General features: G+C 39.8%; 1 protein-coding gene across 3 annotated transcripts in view; it reads left to right on the top strand.

Moving 5' to 3' along the window:
- The window catches only part of LOC149200116 (magnesium transporter, putative (DUF803)), a 173,421-nt gene that overhangs the window by 72,136 nt on the left and 83,649 nt on the right, over positions 1 to 17,636 (top strand). For all 3 annotated transcript variants that reach the window (XM_089402595.1, XM_089402596.1, XM_089402597.1), the window contains 2 exons: positions 4,148 to 4,279; positions 4,422 to 4,521. In XM_089402595.1, coding sequence (XP_089258721.1) covers positions 4,148 to 4,279; positions 4,422 to 4,521 — 232 coding nt within the window. The remainder of the gene's footprint in view (positions 1 to 4,147; positions 4,280 to 4,421; positions 4,522 to 17,636) is intronic.

Below are 17,636 nucleotides of genomic sequence, written 5' to 3' on the forward strand. Positions count from 1 at the left end.
ATGGCTCCTCAAATCTGCTGCTAAGTCTTCTTCCTTTGCTGCGTATTAGGCCTCCATAGACTGCGGCTTTAGGCTTCTTTATTACTGCGGATTTAGGGCTCTCTTGACAGTGAATTAGGGCTCCTTTATGACTGCGTATTATTATCTCTTGGACAACGTATTAGGACCTTTCCTAACTGTGGATTAGGGCCTTTTTCTAGATCTCGGTTGAGCCTCCTTTATACAGCGTATGTAGCTTCCCCTTGACTGCAGCTTACTGTATATAGGAGCCTCCCTCTTGTCTGCGGCTAGGGCTTCTTAAGATCTCAGATAGGCCTCCTCTATACAGCGTATAGGAGCCTCCTTCAACTGCGAATATAGGGGTGCATTAGACCCTCTTTTGCTGCGGCTAGGGCATGGCTAGATCCCCTTCAACTGCGGCTAGGTGTTTCTCCCTTCAACTGCGTCTAGGGCACCTTGACTTGCCGCATAGAACCCTTCCTTCATTGCGTTAAAATGTCCCCCATGATAGCGTTAGGATCTAGGGCATTCTCTAGGGTAGTGTATCCTTTTTAGATCTCTCCTCCACCAAAACCCAAAGACAAGTGGAGAGGAAGAGATCACCAAGAGGATGTGTGTCCAAATGACTTTCAAGGCACCTCTATTTGTACTAAAACGTTGAGCACAAGTGGGGTTTTTTTGGTTGCTGGCTGACCTTGACGAATTGTCCCATAACACAAATAAATTCATATCTCCATGAATACTTATCGGAATCGGATGATCTTTAGATCAATCCTACACCTCTCGATGAGAGGGATCCAAGAAAAATATCAGCTGCCATAAATAAGATGACCCACATGGAGTTTGGCCCTAGTTGCTAATTTTAATATCTCTGGCAAACTCGCACTGCTGGAAAATAATCTTGACCTCCACTGGAATTCAACTTCTCATGGAAAACTCGACTTCTCCTATGCAAATTGTTCACTCTGGCAAATATCTCTTTGCTCCACTGGGAAACTCGCCCTCTCTGAAGCAACTCTCACCACTGGGAAACTCAGCCTCTCTAAAGCAACTCACACCACTGGGAAACTCGACCTCTGTAGATAAAATCGATCTCGTACAAACTTTGGAAATCGTTGTGAAGAATTTCCTCCGACAATCCTGTCTTCAATTACTATTGATCTCGATTTGCTAGTTCCCTCTCGCTATCACTGCAAATCTGTGTCTCTGATCTCTCTGATGTTTTCTCCAAGTGCCCATCGATTTCCTCTTATAATCTCTTGTTGAGCAATCAACAACCACGATCTTATCTCAATTGATGGTGAAGATCATCTTGACCCCATCAAATATCTTTTCTAGAAGTCACTAGAGGAAAATCGATTTACCTCAATTACTCTCTGTTAATTAAGCCATTTCCTCATTTAGAATTAGGAAAATTAATAAACTGGCAAATTAATTCTAATTAAGGTAATTTTCCTTAGAAATGTTTTCTGGGCATTGGACAAAATTAATCCACTGTGTTGCTTAGCCTCATATAGACACAATATGAGGGTGCTCTTTCTCTTATGCACAAGGTTTGGTGGGAAATCAATTGATGGTATTAGGAAACAACACATGGTTTTGACATGGGCATTGATGAGTCTAACCAATTTCGCACTTCTTTCTAGGGTGCACTTTAGATGGAGATATTTTAAATTTTTATTATATTGCGTGGTTGCGGTAAGTTACATGTGATAGTTTTCTAGGGCACACCTCTCCTAGCTTCTCTCTCATATTTATTGCTTTGATATTTGAGCTACACACTTCTCATCTTTTGACCTTCATTAGACAACACCCTCACCTCTTTGATTTGGCACATCTATTATTTTATTTCATGTGATTATGGGGGCTTTTGTAAGAGGTGTGTGGCACATTGCATTCATTTACCATTTTCATGCTAGATTTGAGCATATTCTTGGAGGGCATGCTTGTGGAGTCACTTGTTATTTATGGATGCATATATTTTACTATTCTTGGAGTTTTGATATAATCAAAACCCTAATTTGACTTATTCTCCTTGGATTTGTCTTGTTGGAGATGGTCCACTTTCTTTTTTGGGATTGCACCACTTTCTATCTTGTGGAGTGATTCATCTACTTGGCATCTTGCATGTTCATCCATGGAGTTGGTTTCCATGTTATGCACACATGTGGATTGGTTCCATGCATTTTGTTGACCACTTGCTATTTTTGGAGGTTGGTTATGGAGCATTCTCCTACTAGGCTGAACATTATTCTTGGAGGGTGAGTACTTTGTGGGACTTTTTGCATGTTGAGCGAGTTATCATGTCTATTCTTAGTAGTACACCCTCTCTTAGAGACTTTGATGTATCTCTTTTCCATTTTTGGATGAGGGTGAGTTCTCCTTGAGAGCCTTGTGTCCAATATTGTGACATGCTTGACCATCGATTGAGGAAGGATCTAACTACGCCAATTCTATAATATTTGTTTGACTTATCATAGTTTTAGTTATAATATTTGTTTATTATATGAGGGAAAGGACTCCCCATATAAAGATGAACTTTCTCTCCATTGCAATGGTTGTTGAGACTTTTGGGAATTGAGGAGCTCTCTCCTTGAACTTCATTTGTACATCCTATGCTTGGAGCTTGAATGGAATATTGGAGTTATAGCATCTTTATAGTGAAGCTTTATGATTGTAATGTATTCAAAATGTATTCATATATTGATTTCTATTGTAGGAAACCCTTGTTTTGTTGATGTGAAGGACTTGTAATGAACCATGTTCATTTGGATAATGTAAAGTGAGAATTTAAACCCTCTTATTATTATTGTTGTTGCATCTAGCTTACACCAAATAAACATAGTTGCTGCTTGGATGATATGGCATGACCTTCATGTAAGCATTTTGAATTTGAATACCACACCCAGCTCCAGGGACAAATTTCCGCATTAGGTTTCAGCAAGTTAATGCTGGTTTGTGGCTTGCATAGTAGCCCATAACGCCTTACATCTTCATGCACTTTATCTATTTGATCGATGCTTCCTTGACTCCATTTGCTGAAGGTGTGATTAGGCACTTCATCTTGGGGTTTATACCTCATCTTTCCTTCTCACACCCTCATTATTCCAGTATACTACATCCTTCGTTTTGCATAGGTTTACTCTTCACTAAGTCACCTTGTGCTTCCACTTTATAGCCTTAGCAATCCTATTCTTAGGGAAGTCCCCCTTGAGTAAGAGAAGCGCTACCAGAAATGAGAGGAAGATCTACCATGGTCATAGTGGGTAGCCTTCTCGAGTTGCACAAGACTAGCCCCTTGATGCTTGGGACTTCACATCCTGTCGGTTTGCTAGATTTTGTTGTAATATTCCTGGTCATTTTGAGTTTCCTTCAGATTCCAAATTCCAAACTGGAAAATAAGTTCCTCAAAATCTCCGAGGCTAAAATAAAGATCTTCTTTCTTTTCCTTATCAAATTTGGATAATCTTCTTGCTCATTAAGTTGATATTTTGCTGCAACTGTTTTGCTTTGGGGCAGGGAGAATCCTTTGTTCTCTCCTTAGATATCGAGAGGAAGGACTAATTATAGGCTTCTGATGAGCCCATTCATTTCTTCCTGATTGTTTGTAGCCTTCCATAAATTTTAACAAAAATCTATTATGGCCACTCCCAAGTTATCTGCAATCATCCAACCACATTCAGTATTGCCAGGATTTCCTTGAGATCTCTTGTCAAAGTTCACTTTCCACCATCCTGAATCTTGATGGTGAGTCTCAGTTAACATCAAACTCAATCTTTTCCTCAGAATTCTGTCCTTTAATAGAAAAATATTTTATGATTTTTCCAACTTATTGACTACATGTTTTACTGTAGTTGTAATGAATTACTTTGCTTATGTTTTGGACATGTAAACAATTACTTTCACAACAAATTAAAATTGGATGACATAATTTCTACTATTCTTTTTTTATTGGAAACGCACAAGATTATTTGTGACTAAACATTTGAAAAAGTCCCTAAAATAGTAAATGCTGAAGGAACACCATGTGAGATTTCCTATTTATAGCTGCATTATGAAATCTTAACTATGGGATATGCTGTGAGTGTGAGTGCATATTTTTTAGAAAAAATGAAGGATTGATTTCAGATGTTACTTTATCATGCAGAAGAGGGGAAATACTGATTTCAGTATTTGGAAGAGACAATGTCAGATCCTATTGGCATCAACTGCTTCCTCTTTCTTATGCGATTGTTTCTGGTGCGGTTGGATCTCATTCTGTTCTATTTGCCAAATCTTTGTATGTCACTCTTGGTAAATTTAGCTGGAAGAGCAGCTTTTCTCTTTTCACAATCTCAAATATCTGGTTTTTTATTCTCATGCTGATTACTAATTCTTTCTTTTAATTCTCATCATTCATGCTCTGGCTCGCTATTTTACAGATCCAGTTTACTTCGCTTGACAATGAGTGGTAATAGTCAGCTGTATGGGTGGTTTACATATTCCATGCTCTTTTTATTTTTATGTACTGCAGCATTTTGGGTAAGACTTGAAATCATGTCAAATTGTTCCAAAGTTTCTTAATTCCATATTGATTTTATGTTTCCATGTTAAATAGAAGTGACAAATGTTGTATGCTTATTTTTTGAAGAATGTGAACAATTAACTCCTACTTGTGATATATGATGGATGCACTGTATGTTAATTGGAATCCGAATTATAGATGGAAGGGTTCTGCTAAATTTAGAAGTGCGTTAAATTTGGCAAAGAGACCCGCAAATGAAGCTAAGGTGCAGTTTACTTTTCTTATTTTGACTTGGGAAAATTTTCCTATAGTCAAAAATAGAATTGATCTCAGCTGTTCATTGGGATTTAATCTCAGCCATTCGTGGAAGATGGAAGGCCAAGTCGACTTTATATGGAGAGAAAGGGTGCAGACTTGGCATACGATTATGCACTAGAAACTTGTATGTTTTAGCTCAGTGAATAAGGGTTTCCAGATCAGAGTGTTAGGGTAGAAAGAGAGGCCGAATAGCCTCAACAAATTCTTCAGCCAACATACTTAGTTTCTAGGGCCGTGTTTGCCTTGCACAGGAGGGCTGAGAGCCTGTAACAACTGTGCAGACAGGAGGGCTGAGTTAGCTGTAACAAATGCACAAACAGGGAGGTCGAGTTGGATAAAAGTGCACAAATCAGTGTGTTGAGGAACAACGAATTGAAGGGAAACTTTTCCCTCTGATTTGTAATAATTATTTGAGATCTTTGCTGAACACAATAATAGAAACACACAAGTTGGCAGGTTTTCCCCAGTTTCCTGGGTGATTTCTGGCGTATTGTTTATTGTGTGCTTGTGTCTTCGTGAATTTATATTCTGCTGCTTGTTAGAATACTCAGCATATTTATTAAAAGTGTTTGGATTTCAGTTTTCGGTTTCTTCATTACATAATTTTTATTAAATTAGCAGCTGGATATTAGAAAGCTAACATTATAATATGTTAATAAAGTATGGATAAAAGTTTATGTGCAAAAAGAAATGAGGACAGTGAAAGAGTTAGGATGAGGATTTCATAAAATCAAGTTGAATGATTCATGGAGAGATTATTGGAGATAGTTGAACTAAACATCCTATTATGACATAGTTGTTATGGTCACCTATTCTATATAAAGGGACCTAATATACAATAGAAACATGCACAGGACTGAAACGATTGAATAGAAATACCTCTTCGAAGGTGTTACCCTTGTTTTGCATAAGACCTACACTAGTGATTTTTATCACAGGCAGGTTTATAGGTTGATGGCCTAGGTGTTGTGCTTTCACTTGATGATATTGATACTTGGTTTGTCCTTGTGATTCCTTTTCTTTCATGCTAGTATGGAGCCCTAATGATCCTTGGATAGTTGATGATACATGTTGATATAGAGTCTATGGGAAGAATGTCCTATCACTTTTGGGCTAAGCGAACATTGTATTGGCTTCATTAGGGATAAAGCGCTTGGTGTATGTTCCCCTCTTTTGCTTATGATTTATTACTTTGATGAATGGGTATGAACATGGTTAGAAACTCATTTCTCCAATGACTTAGCTCTTATGAATATTTTCCCCAGATGTATGGGTTGTTTATGAGGTGGATCATGGTCATATGTATTCCATTTATAATTGAGCTTTTCCTCAATTAGAGTAGGCTTAGAAATCCATAGAAGGTAGATGACTTAAAAATCTGGTGAAGGGCATGGAATAGTTTCAACCACAAAATTTCTACATTTGCCTCTATGAACGTTGCCAAGTTTGAAAGTAAGGGAGTGTGTTCTTAAATCTTTAATTTTATCCAAGACCACCATGTTTGGGTTCCAAGATGCGACTTAGATATAAGCTCTATCTAGTGTAATCTAAAGAGGAGAAAATCCTACAATGTATAATGAAGCTAAATGTAAAAAGTACAAGAATTTATTTTTTCCCAAATTGGATAGAAAAGGGAGTAGACCAACTTTTCAAGGAAAGCCTTAGGGTTATGGTTTACCCTAAGAAGAGATGGAACATTAAGGTGTGGAAGAAACGTTGGGGTAGCACTTGTTCTTTTGTTTTTGTGATATAGGAAGCCTAGGTTTTGTGGCATAAGAAATTTAGTCCTTTACTACTGCAGCGACTGGTAGTACCCTTAACAAGAGCAAGCCTCATCTCTTCTTGTGTGAAATCACTCCACAAGTGATCCCAACTTGGTAGTTGATCTCGTTCAGTGATTCCTTGAATGAATGTTGCCCACTCCTTGGTAAAATTGTTGAGAGTTGTGTGCACAAGCTCACTATCAGAAGGTGTCTCTCTAACTGTTGCAAGCTCATCTCAGACATTCTGAATTCTGGTGAGATAAGGAGTCACACTCTCACCCTTCTGCATTTTTGTAGTCCTCAACTTCTCCTTGAGAAACATCTTCCAGTTCTCGGTGGAATCCTTGAAAAGCTTTGCGATGGCATCCCACATCTCTTTTGCTGTATTCTTGCCCGAGACATGTGGAACTATGTGATCTCAAACTCCATCGAGAATCATCCTCTTCACTTTGCCATCTCTTTGTTATAGTTCTCTAGTTGCTGTTGATTTGTAGGTATGGCTATATGGCTATAACATTCTCTGCATACGTCTTCAGGCCATGCTTATCTTAAAGGAAAGTCATTCTGGCTTTCCAGACGCCATAGTCACAGGCTCCATCAAGCCTATCCTTATTTCAGAGTCCTGTTTAGGCCATCTTTGTGAAAAACTCAAAAACTGGGACTGCTGCCATAAATCTCTATCTTCCCTGCTGGGTCTACTCTTTGCTACTTGCACTCCTAGAGGAATGTGCAAATATGCTCGTATTTGCCTCCAAAAATCCTTCTCCGGCAACTCACTTTGCTTGCTACCTCAACTGGGCAACTCGCTCAACCTTCCGGAAGTCCTTCTTCGTAATTTGACACACGATCTATTGTTTCTGATGCTCGAATTGGCTGACTGGCAAATTGCTACTTCCTTCTACAAATGGAAATCTCGGATTTCCTTCCTGGAACTAGAAACCCTCTGAGAAATTATGGAAATCTCCTTGTGTGCTTTTCTCTTTAACCCGACGCTGATTGGCTACTGCGAAATCCGCTGCAAAATCAACTACATCTAGATCTGCTCAACAAACTGTTTGATATGCTCTTTGGAACTACTTCCCAACAACCACACTGCCCGCAAATCTCTGCTTCTGAGGCTGTTTGAACTTTCCTCCAACCCAATTTTGGAAATCGAACCCTCTGCCTTTGCAAATTTGCTCTTCCCGGTGGCTTGCGCAGATATGAGAAATTCTACCCAGAACTCCCTATGAAGCTACAAAATTTCTCCTTCTTGCTACTGGGCTTCTAATTTGATCTTTAATGCTCTGATACCATGTGAAAATTTCCCTAAATTGCAGTAATTGGAATTTACTCTTCTAATTGGTTAGCAGTTTATTAATTTTCTGATTAATATCGAATAAATCACACTTCAATTATGCGGAAGCTAAATAAAATGCTGGAACTGAGAAAATAAATGCACACAGACAATAAAAATGGCACCAATATTTGTAGACTAATAGTCCTCGGAAAAAGCCCGAAGGGAAAACTGGTGCAACAGATGAGGGTTTATATTTATTATTATGCAGCAACAAAATCTGAGTACAATAATCTGGATGCCAAACTGGCAATCCTCTAGCTAATAATCTGAGCAAAATAATTTGGAGAAATTATCTCCCTTCTGCAAATAATCTCGGCCTCTCTGGCCCAACTCGTACTCCTCACCGGAAACTCACTTTGCTTGAAATGGGCACTGCTTGGCCTGGATAATTCACTTTGATTGAGCCAACCAATCTCCCTTTGTTTCTGGAAATGATTGGCTTTGCCTTCCGGGTGATCTCTCGGCCTCTAGCAACTGAAATGATTTCTTTCCAGGACTTGCTTTGGGGTTTCTGGTTGCTCGACCTCTTTCTGGAAATAATTTAACCTCTCTTTTGTTAGCTCTCTGGCACTATCAAATTCCACCTCCTACCTCTCTACTACTGCTCCCTCAATCTCTGATGCTTTCCTTCTCTGGCTCGAACTTTTATTCCTGTTGAATCACTGCACTAGATAGCTCGATCTGCCCAAGGAACTCACTCTCCCTCTCGCTCTATGTGTCTTCTCCTCTACCCATCAACTTGCTCTTATAATCTTTTGTTGGATCACCAACGACCATGATTAAATCGTTATCAACAACTAAGATCATCTCAGACTCGATCTGTGTGAGTCTCTAGAGATTTCTCGATCTCTCTCAATTAATTGCTGTTAATTAATCACTTTTCCTAAGTTAGACTTAAGGAATATTTAATTATAAGTATCACCAACAAGAAAAGTATAAGAAGAGGCTTGAATCACTGCACTAGATAGCTTGATCTGCCCAAGGAACTCGCTCTCCCTCTCGCTCTATGTGTCTTCTCCTCTACCCATCAACTTGCTCTTATAATCTTTTGTTGGATCACCAATGACCATGATTAAATTGTTATCAACAACTAAGATCATCTCAGACTCGATCTGTGTGAGTCTCTAGAGATTTCTCGATCTCTCTCAATTAATTGCTGTTAATTAATCACTTTTCCTAAGTTAGACTTAAGGAGTATTTAGTTATTGATCAATTAACTTAATTGAGTGGTCTCTAGGCATTGTCTCCCGAAACCTTTTCTGGATTTTGGAGATCTCGTGTTTTTTAGCCTCTCTGACACAAGTCGTGACTAGAACACCTGTATGATACTACCAAAAACTAACAGTTGGTGGTTAGCCCAAAACCTAGATTGTCCAGAAGGAGCAAATTGGCTTTATTTAGGATAAATATGTTCTTGATAATCTTATAATTATTTGGGGAGATATTTAGTGGGATTAGGAGATGCACTAAAAGGCTCTCTTTTTTAAAATTGATTCTGATAAGGCCTATGAAAGAATTATATGGGACTTTGTCCTTAACATGCTAGATTGTTTGGGTTTTTTCTCCTTCTATCATAGCAGTGGAGAATCTCTTTTTGTGAGCTTTGACGAGGGTTTTTGAATGCTGTACTTTATAATGTTATTCTTTTGTGACAATCTATTTGGGGAGGTTGCCCTCTTACTCCTTATCTCTATGTTATTGCAACAAATTCTCTAGGTTATTTGATGGAGGTATCTAGAGTGCAAGGGAAAATGAGAGTAATTTCTTTGCTTGGTGGCAACCAACATCTTTGTGCCCATTATGTAATTGACTTGCTTTAACGTACAAATTGCCTCCACAATTTGTGGAGGGTATTACACTGTGGTTAGACCCATTTGCAAAATCTGTTGGGGCAATTATTAGTTAGAAAGAAACATAGATTTTCTATATTGGCTAGGATGGCCCCCTTGTTACCACTAAAGTTCTCATTTGGTGTAGAAGTCCCAAGAACAAGATGTGAGAACCCAAACACAACTACTAGGCAAACGACCCACTATCACCTTTAGTGGTCTCGCCTTAAAGGTTCCTAGGCTAGTAGGGTATCCCTAAAAGTTAACTAAGCCTAATCATTGTATTAGTTATGAAAAATAAGGCTTTAGTTAATTTTAGTTACATGTGTAAATTGCTAGAGTGAAATAAGCAGTTTAGGTGTGATTTGCTTAAGAAATGATCCAACTCAACAGTGTACCATGAAATTAAGATCATTAAATTAATAACACCCGTAAGATAGTGAAGTGATTAGATAAACAAATTGCCAATAAAGCTAACAAATGGAGATGTGAATTAAGGATCCTTAATGTGTTATTTAGCACATGTGAACTGAATTCTCCAAGTGGCATGAGAACTTGCTGTGAAATTAAACTCAAGTGGAGAGTTTTGTACCATGAGGTTGATTACACCATCCAAATAATAGGAAATTATAAACTATGAATGATTTGCAAGTAGGATTTTTTCATCATTATGCAGCGAGTGTAAAAAATGCGATATTAAATTTAACAATGCATTCTCTTATGTTTGATCAACCACTTAGAAGTGAATGAGTGCATCCAAAATGATTTGTGATTTAACTAAGTGGGTTGATCCTTGATGAAGTGTTGAAACTTAATTCAAGAAGGGTTGCATAAGAAGCATGAATAGCACCATGAAATGCACACCATCAATATACCACAAAATTAATTCTTAAAGATGTGAGATGTGTTACAAGTTATGAACTTTCTTTAGGATTAAATTTCAGATTTAATTAACCCCAATAACCATTAGATCACAAACCATAGATAATGTTAAATGCACATGTAACAATGGATCTAAATGATTGTTTAGCACCTTAAAAATATCACTCATCCATAATCATGAAATTTGTGATTAAGTTAAGCAAGTAGAGTTAATTCACCCTTATGAAAAGTCGCTCTTATGAAGACATCAAGTGTTTATATGCAACATGAAATGAAAAATCAGAGTGTGAGCTAATCAAGCATCTAACTCCCGCAATAAATGAGCACACATAAGAGAATATAAGTGAGACGGTGAACAAGAAAGGCTAGTAATTTACACTTGTGTGAATATGTGGCTTTTAGGTCTTTTGGAGTTTTCACTTTATGATTTTCAACTCTAACACAATTACCTCTTTTAATGATTACTAAGTTAAAAGAGATTGAAAATCAAAATTTGGCCCAGGAAAAATACAAGAAAGAAATGCAATAAACTTTTACACAGTGCACAAAATGAAAATAACATACACACTTTGCATGAATTAACTCGGCCAACTCTACCTAATTTGCAATAGAATTGAAACACACAACTTGCAAGAAACAAATACACAACTTACAGGAATTAAACACAGTGTGCAAGAAGTAAACATAGCACAAGACCTTCGCGCAGGAACTCACAAATTCACCAACACAACTTCAGTAAACAAGCCAACACATTCGTGGGCAAGATTTATATTAAAAGTAATCAAAATTACAGTATAGTTCACGCACTACCTCACAATATAGTAATTTTGATTACTTTTAATATAAATACTACCTGTGGATGCATTGGATTGTTTATCGAAGTTGCGTTGGTGAATTCATGAGTTCTTAGGTGCAGGCCAAACCCTGAGTTGGGCCCACTTGAGGTAATGTCTTGTGCTGTGTTTACTTCTTACATGTTGTGTGTTTAATTCTTGTAAGTTTTGTATCTGTTTCTTGCAAGTTGTGTGTTTCAACTTTCAATTCAATTGCAGACTAGTGAGAATTGACTTAGTTAATTCATGCAGTGTATGCTATTTTCATTTTGTGCAGCGTGTTAAAGTTTATTGCATTTCTTTCTTGTACTTTTCTTGGCCCTTGTTTTGATTTTCAAGTGTGAAGGGCGATGATCCAACCATTGCGGAACCAATAATAGTTGTTGTGAAACTAGAAGTAGTGCCACGAAATCAATAGTAGTTGCTACGAAACCGTAGCCCTACAGATGTGCTTAGCTCCAATAGGAACAATGACTTGGAGCTGAGTATTGGACTAAGATTTTGATACATAAGGCACCACATGACTAGACCAAGGTAGAGAAGTTAGGCTCTGATAGGACTTAGGTTCCACATCATTGGTATATTTCCTTTTTCAGGTCTTTGCACATAGGATTGGTAGGGACTTTGATGCTTGTGTATACAACACCGAGAGCCTCGTAAGTCAAGTAGACCTTTGGTTGATAAATTAAATGATCAATGAATGCTTAACATCACTGTAATTAGAACATAAGCATTCATTTCGTCAAGCTACAAACACTAACACTCCCTCTCAGCAAGGAAGGTATCCTCCACCTCTCCAAGCTTGTCTTGAAACCAGATGAACTCGCCCTTCACGAAGGGCTTAGTGAAAATGTCTGCCAACTGCTCCTTTGTAGGAATATATTGGAGCTTGATTGCTCCCTTCAACACCCTGTCTCTGATGAAGTGGTATCTGATCTCAATGTGTTGTGATCTATCATGAAACACTGGATTCTCCGAGATTTTGATACAACTTTATTTATCGCAGTGGATCACTGTTGGCTCAAGCTTCTAACCAGACAATCCTGTGAGTAGCTTGCGAAGCCAAATGACTTCACAACTAGCTAGACTAGCCACCATGTACTTTGCCTCAATTGAACTCAGTGCTACTGAGGTTTTCTTCCTACTGAACTAGGAAATGATTGTTGACCCCGAATCGAAGCAACACTTAGAGGTGCTCTTCCGATCTGTATCACCACCTTCCCAATCTAAATTTGAGTACCCTTGCAACCTCACACAATCTCCACCAAGTTATTGCAATCTATATCCTATGTTGCCTTGCAAATATATGAGCACGTGCTTTGCTGCAACCTAGTGAAACTTCCTTGGTTCCACCATGAATTGGCTCAAGGTGTTAACAACAAAGCTGATGTTTGGTCAAGTGTTGACCAAATACATCAACGAGCCAATCAACTGCCTATACTGTCTGGTGTCTGCCAAATCTGAAATTGAAGAACCAATCTTATGCAGGTTGGTCATCATCAAAGTGGCCATTGGTTTGCTGTCCTCCATCCTAAATCTCTTCAGGATCTCCATAGTGTACTTCCCCTTTCTGAGGAAGATCTTTCCTGCTTTCTACCAAACCTCAAGTCCTAGAAAGTAATGCATCGGTTTGATATCCTTCACCTACAATCAATCTCACTGCACATGTCAGAATGAGATCATCCACATAAAACACCAAAATGAGGGGCTTAGATCCAACCAACAAGAAGTATAGGTTGGGATTCGTCTCACTCTTGGCGAAGCCTTTGCCATGCAAATAACTTTCAATCCTAGCATACTAGGCCCTGGGTGCCTGTTTGAGTCCATACAAGGCTTTCTTAAGCTTGCATACATGCATTTCCTTGTCATGGACCTCAAACCCCTGCGGCTACTCAATGTAGACTTCTTCCTCAATGATGCCATTGAGCAAGGCAATCTTCACATCCACTTGGTGGATGCTCCATCCCATCTCAGAAGTTATTGAAAGAACTGCTCGAATAGAGGAGTATTTGGCTATGGGAGAAAAAGTCTCTTCGTAGTTTACTCTCTTTCTAAGAGAACCCACGAGCCACAAATCTGGCCTTGTATTTGTTTACTGCATGCTTTACATTGTAAATCCACTTGGCAGTCACAACTGACTTCCTCTTTGTTCTCGACACAATCTCCCAAACATCATTCTTCATGATGGAGTTGTGCTCCTCCACCATGGCATCTCTTGACACTTGCTGACTGGTTGCTTCCTCAAAGATGGAAGGCTCCGAGTCTATGATGCTTGTCATCAAAGCCATGTACATCATAAACTTCCGCGGAGGTTTGCTCTCCCTGGAAGTGGTATTGGGAGGCTCAACATGCTTCTGAGCATCCTGAAAGGTCTGCTTTGCCCACGTTGGCCTACCAATTGATTTTGAAGGAGTTGACTATTCCTCCTACACTGAGGGTTGGGTATATCTGCTACTGGAAGTTTTTTCTCTTGGCTCCTCCTTTGGTTCCTCCTCTTGAGACCCCTCTGCAATTGCTAGTAGGTCCTAAGATTTCCTAGTTGCCAGGCTCTCCTCGAACTTGATGAATCAACTCACCACTGTCTTCTGTTGATCTATTAGGAAGAATCTATAAGCCTTCGAATCCTCACTTTATACCACCAGAATGCCCCTCTCACCAGAGGGCTGCAACTTTGTCCTCTTTTCGACAGGTATGTGGATGTAGATTGGACAATTAAATATCATGAGATGTCCTATCTTAGGCTTCTTACTTGTGAATGCTTCCTTCGGTGTCTTATCCTCCAGAATCCAGTGCGGGCTCCTATTATGCAAATACACAATTGTGTTGCATGCCTCAACCCACAAAAATACCGGTAAACTCTAATCATGGATCATGGCCTTCACCGCATTGATGATAGGCTGATTCCTTCTCTCTGCAACCCCATTTTGGTGCGGGTTGTAGGCCACTTTCTTCTCCCTCTTGATCCCTTACTCCTTGTAGAAATTAGTGAACCCATTAGAGGTGTATCCACCCTCGTTATTTGTCCTCAACACCTTGATCTTCCTTCTTGTCATGTTGTCCACTTGAGCTTTGAAAGCTCTAAAATCACTGAATACCTCACCCTTGGTCTTCATGAAGTTGATCCATGTCTTCCTGGAGAAGTCATCAATGAAGGTCACATACTAAGATGCGCCCTTTATTGAAGATAAAGACATAGGCCTTGCTAAATCAAAATGGATTTGATCCAAAATGCCTTTGGATTGAGTCTCACTACTAGGGAAAGATGCCTTGACATTCTTGTCAAGTGCACATCCTTTGCACACCCCATGTTGGTCCAGACTAAAGCGTTGATTTCTGGTAGCATCGGATGTGCTCTAAGTCTCAAAATTTGTGGGGAGGCTTAGACACAGGTATCGCACAATACGTAGAAAGCGTTTTGGGAAATTCCACTTGGAATCAGTTTTATTAAAATAATTAATTATTTTTAATGGGTGCCTAAGTCTAAACTTAGGAAATTAAAATAATTAAAGGGTATTAATCTAACTGTGGGTGAAAATTCTAGAAGAAGACGAGGATCGAGCCAAAATGATCTGAGCCATTGATTAGGATCTAATCTGGGCCGTTGGTTCTCAACAAAAGGATTATAAGAAGAGGCTTGAGGGGCATTTAGAAGATACATCGAGTGAGAGATCAAGAGATTGATTTCTGAAGAGAGCAACACAGCAGTTGCTGGAGAAATGATCGAGGTGATTTCTTGTAGTGAGGGGCAAAGATAGTTTCTGGTTGGAGTTCCCTGATTCGGGGATACATTGTAGAGAAGGCAGAGAGAGATCTAGAAAAGGCAGCGCAGAGCCACGCTGGGCAGCGTAGGGCCACGCAGAGGCAGAGCAAAGCCCGATGATCCTAAATTTGCTGGAGAATCGAGTTCCAGAGCTAGAAGCCAGGGTGTGAGACCGGAAGGGCCAAAAGTTGAAGTTCCTGAGGCAAATCGATCAGCCAAAGGAGTGATGCAGTCCCCAGAAGCTGTGACGAAGAGCAACACAGTGATTGTGCAGGCACTGTGCAGAGGTAACTAGGGGCTAGCCATTTAGTGGCTGGATCAATGTTTGATCACCAATGATAGTGTGAGGTATATCTCACTCATCTCTTTGTCAATCAGATTCTCTGTATTGGATAGCCAATAAGGCATCCAAAGATTGTATTAAAAAATTACTGCTTAATAATACAAATCCTCAACTGCTGCACCGATTTTCCCACATTGGGTTTTTTTCGGGGACATTGGTCCAAAAATAACGGTGTCACTTGTTTGTGCTATTTATTTCTTGCTCAATTCTTGTTTCCACATATAATTAATTAGTGGACGCTGCAGTGTATTAGTTTCGATATTTAATGTAGAACATAGTAAATAATTTGTTCAGTTATTTGACAAATAGAAGAAACTTAATCAGTTGTTGCAGTAGAAATTTGGGTCTTCCAAATTTTCACATTGTATCAGAGTTGCAGGTGAAGCAAGAGAGCAGAGCCATAGGGGCCCAACGCTGAAGAAAAGTATAAGAAGAGGCTTGAGGGTCAGTTGGAGAACACACCAAAGTATTCATTTTGCTAGAGCGGGGTTGCTAAGCAAATTTGAATCAGTGATCAGCAGCGAGGGGCAGTGAGTACTGGGCAGAGAAGTAGAGACAATGCTGAGAGACCAATGTAGAAGTAGAGAGAGCGAGAGTAGCAGCCAATTCAGGCCATGCAGTCCCAACATAGACAACGCATAGGCCAGAGGGGCTGCGTCATCCACACAGAGGCTATTGGAGTGACGCAGAGGGTCCCAGAGGCTGCGCAGTCCTCAGAGGGATGACGCAAAGGGTCTTGGGGTTGACGCAGGTCAGTAGGAGGGCCAACATTGAGCTTCAGTTGTGCTGGAGAGGGTTTCGTGGGATAGGTTTTCTGAATACCTGTTTTCGAATATAGAGGTATTGCTGTCGTGTATTTTTCTCTGTCGGGTGAGCCGGTTAGGCACCCAGTTGTACTTAAGGAAATACTGCATAATAATAAACTCTCTGAATAGCTACATCGATTTTCCCGCATTGGGTTTTTTCGAAGACATTTGTCCAAAAATAACGGTGTTAGTTGTGTGCTTGTTTTCTTTCAGTTGATGATCTGTAGATGTTGTGACTGTATTGTGTTTATTTCGGTATTTAAATGTTTTAAATAACTTGTTCGGAATTTACAAGTAGAAGAAATAAGCCAAGCAGAGTACAGATTAATTTTCTAACGGATAGACTTAGAAAATTCAACATGGTATCAGAGCGTGGTTGCAGATCACAGGAGAGTTGAAGGCATCAACTGAGTAGAGCATTTGCAGCAGAATTAGCTGTCCCGAGTGACAATAGCTGATCCTTGCAGAAGCGACAGAGGAAGGGTTGAGGTAGAGGGACTGCGTCATTAGTTTGGGCTAGAGAGAGGCCAGCGCAGAGGCTGAGGAGGGCAGAGAGGTTCAATCCTTCAGTTGTTGGGGCGAAGGAAGATGTGGGCAGTTTGCGGGAGCGAAGTTGGTGGGGTACTGTGGTTAGAACAATACCTAATAGGGCAAGACCAAGGTAGAGGGAGTTACTGCCAAGGCGGATTTCTAGCCAAGGAATCCGGATCAGTATTGCAGTTGCACAGACGATCAAAGAGGAGCGACTTGACAGTTGGCAGAAGGATTTCCAGGAGGGAAATCAAGACTCAGAGGGAGTCCAGAACAGAATTTCCAGACGGGAAGTAGAGAGACTCAGGGGGAGTCGAAATGAGAACTTCCAGGCGGGAAGTAGAGAGACTCAGCAGGAGTTGAACCAAGAACTTCTAGGTGGCAAGTAGAGAGACTCGGAGGAGTCGACAGAAGAGCAGCGAGATTACCATTAATGGGCTGAGAGATCAGGACAGGCTGGACGGAGTGTCCAACCTTGTGGTCTAGAAGGCCATGATCTTTTCCATTCTAGACAAACATCGTATCAAGGGCTTCACCTTGAGAGTGTTGGCTATCCTAGTTGACTCAGTAGCTAATGAAAGGTACGAGGAGGCAATGGCTAAGGAAAAGTGTATCATCCTTAATGGGGTCAAGGATCATGTGGTCCCACATATTGTCGAGAAGGAAATGACAAAGGATATGTGGGACACTTTGAAGACATTGTACCAGCATACTTCCGTGCAAAGGAA

The sequence above is a fragment of the Pinus tabuliformis genome, chromosome 2_1 (genome assembly GCF_031772625.1).
Source record: "Pinus tabuliformis cultivar Carrire ecotype Pingquan chromosome 2_1, CPIR1, whole genome shotgun sequence".
Taxonomy (NCBI): Eukaryota; Viridiplantae; Streptophyta; class Pinopsida; order Pinales; family Pinaceae; genus Pinus; species Pinus tabuliformis.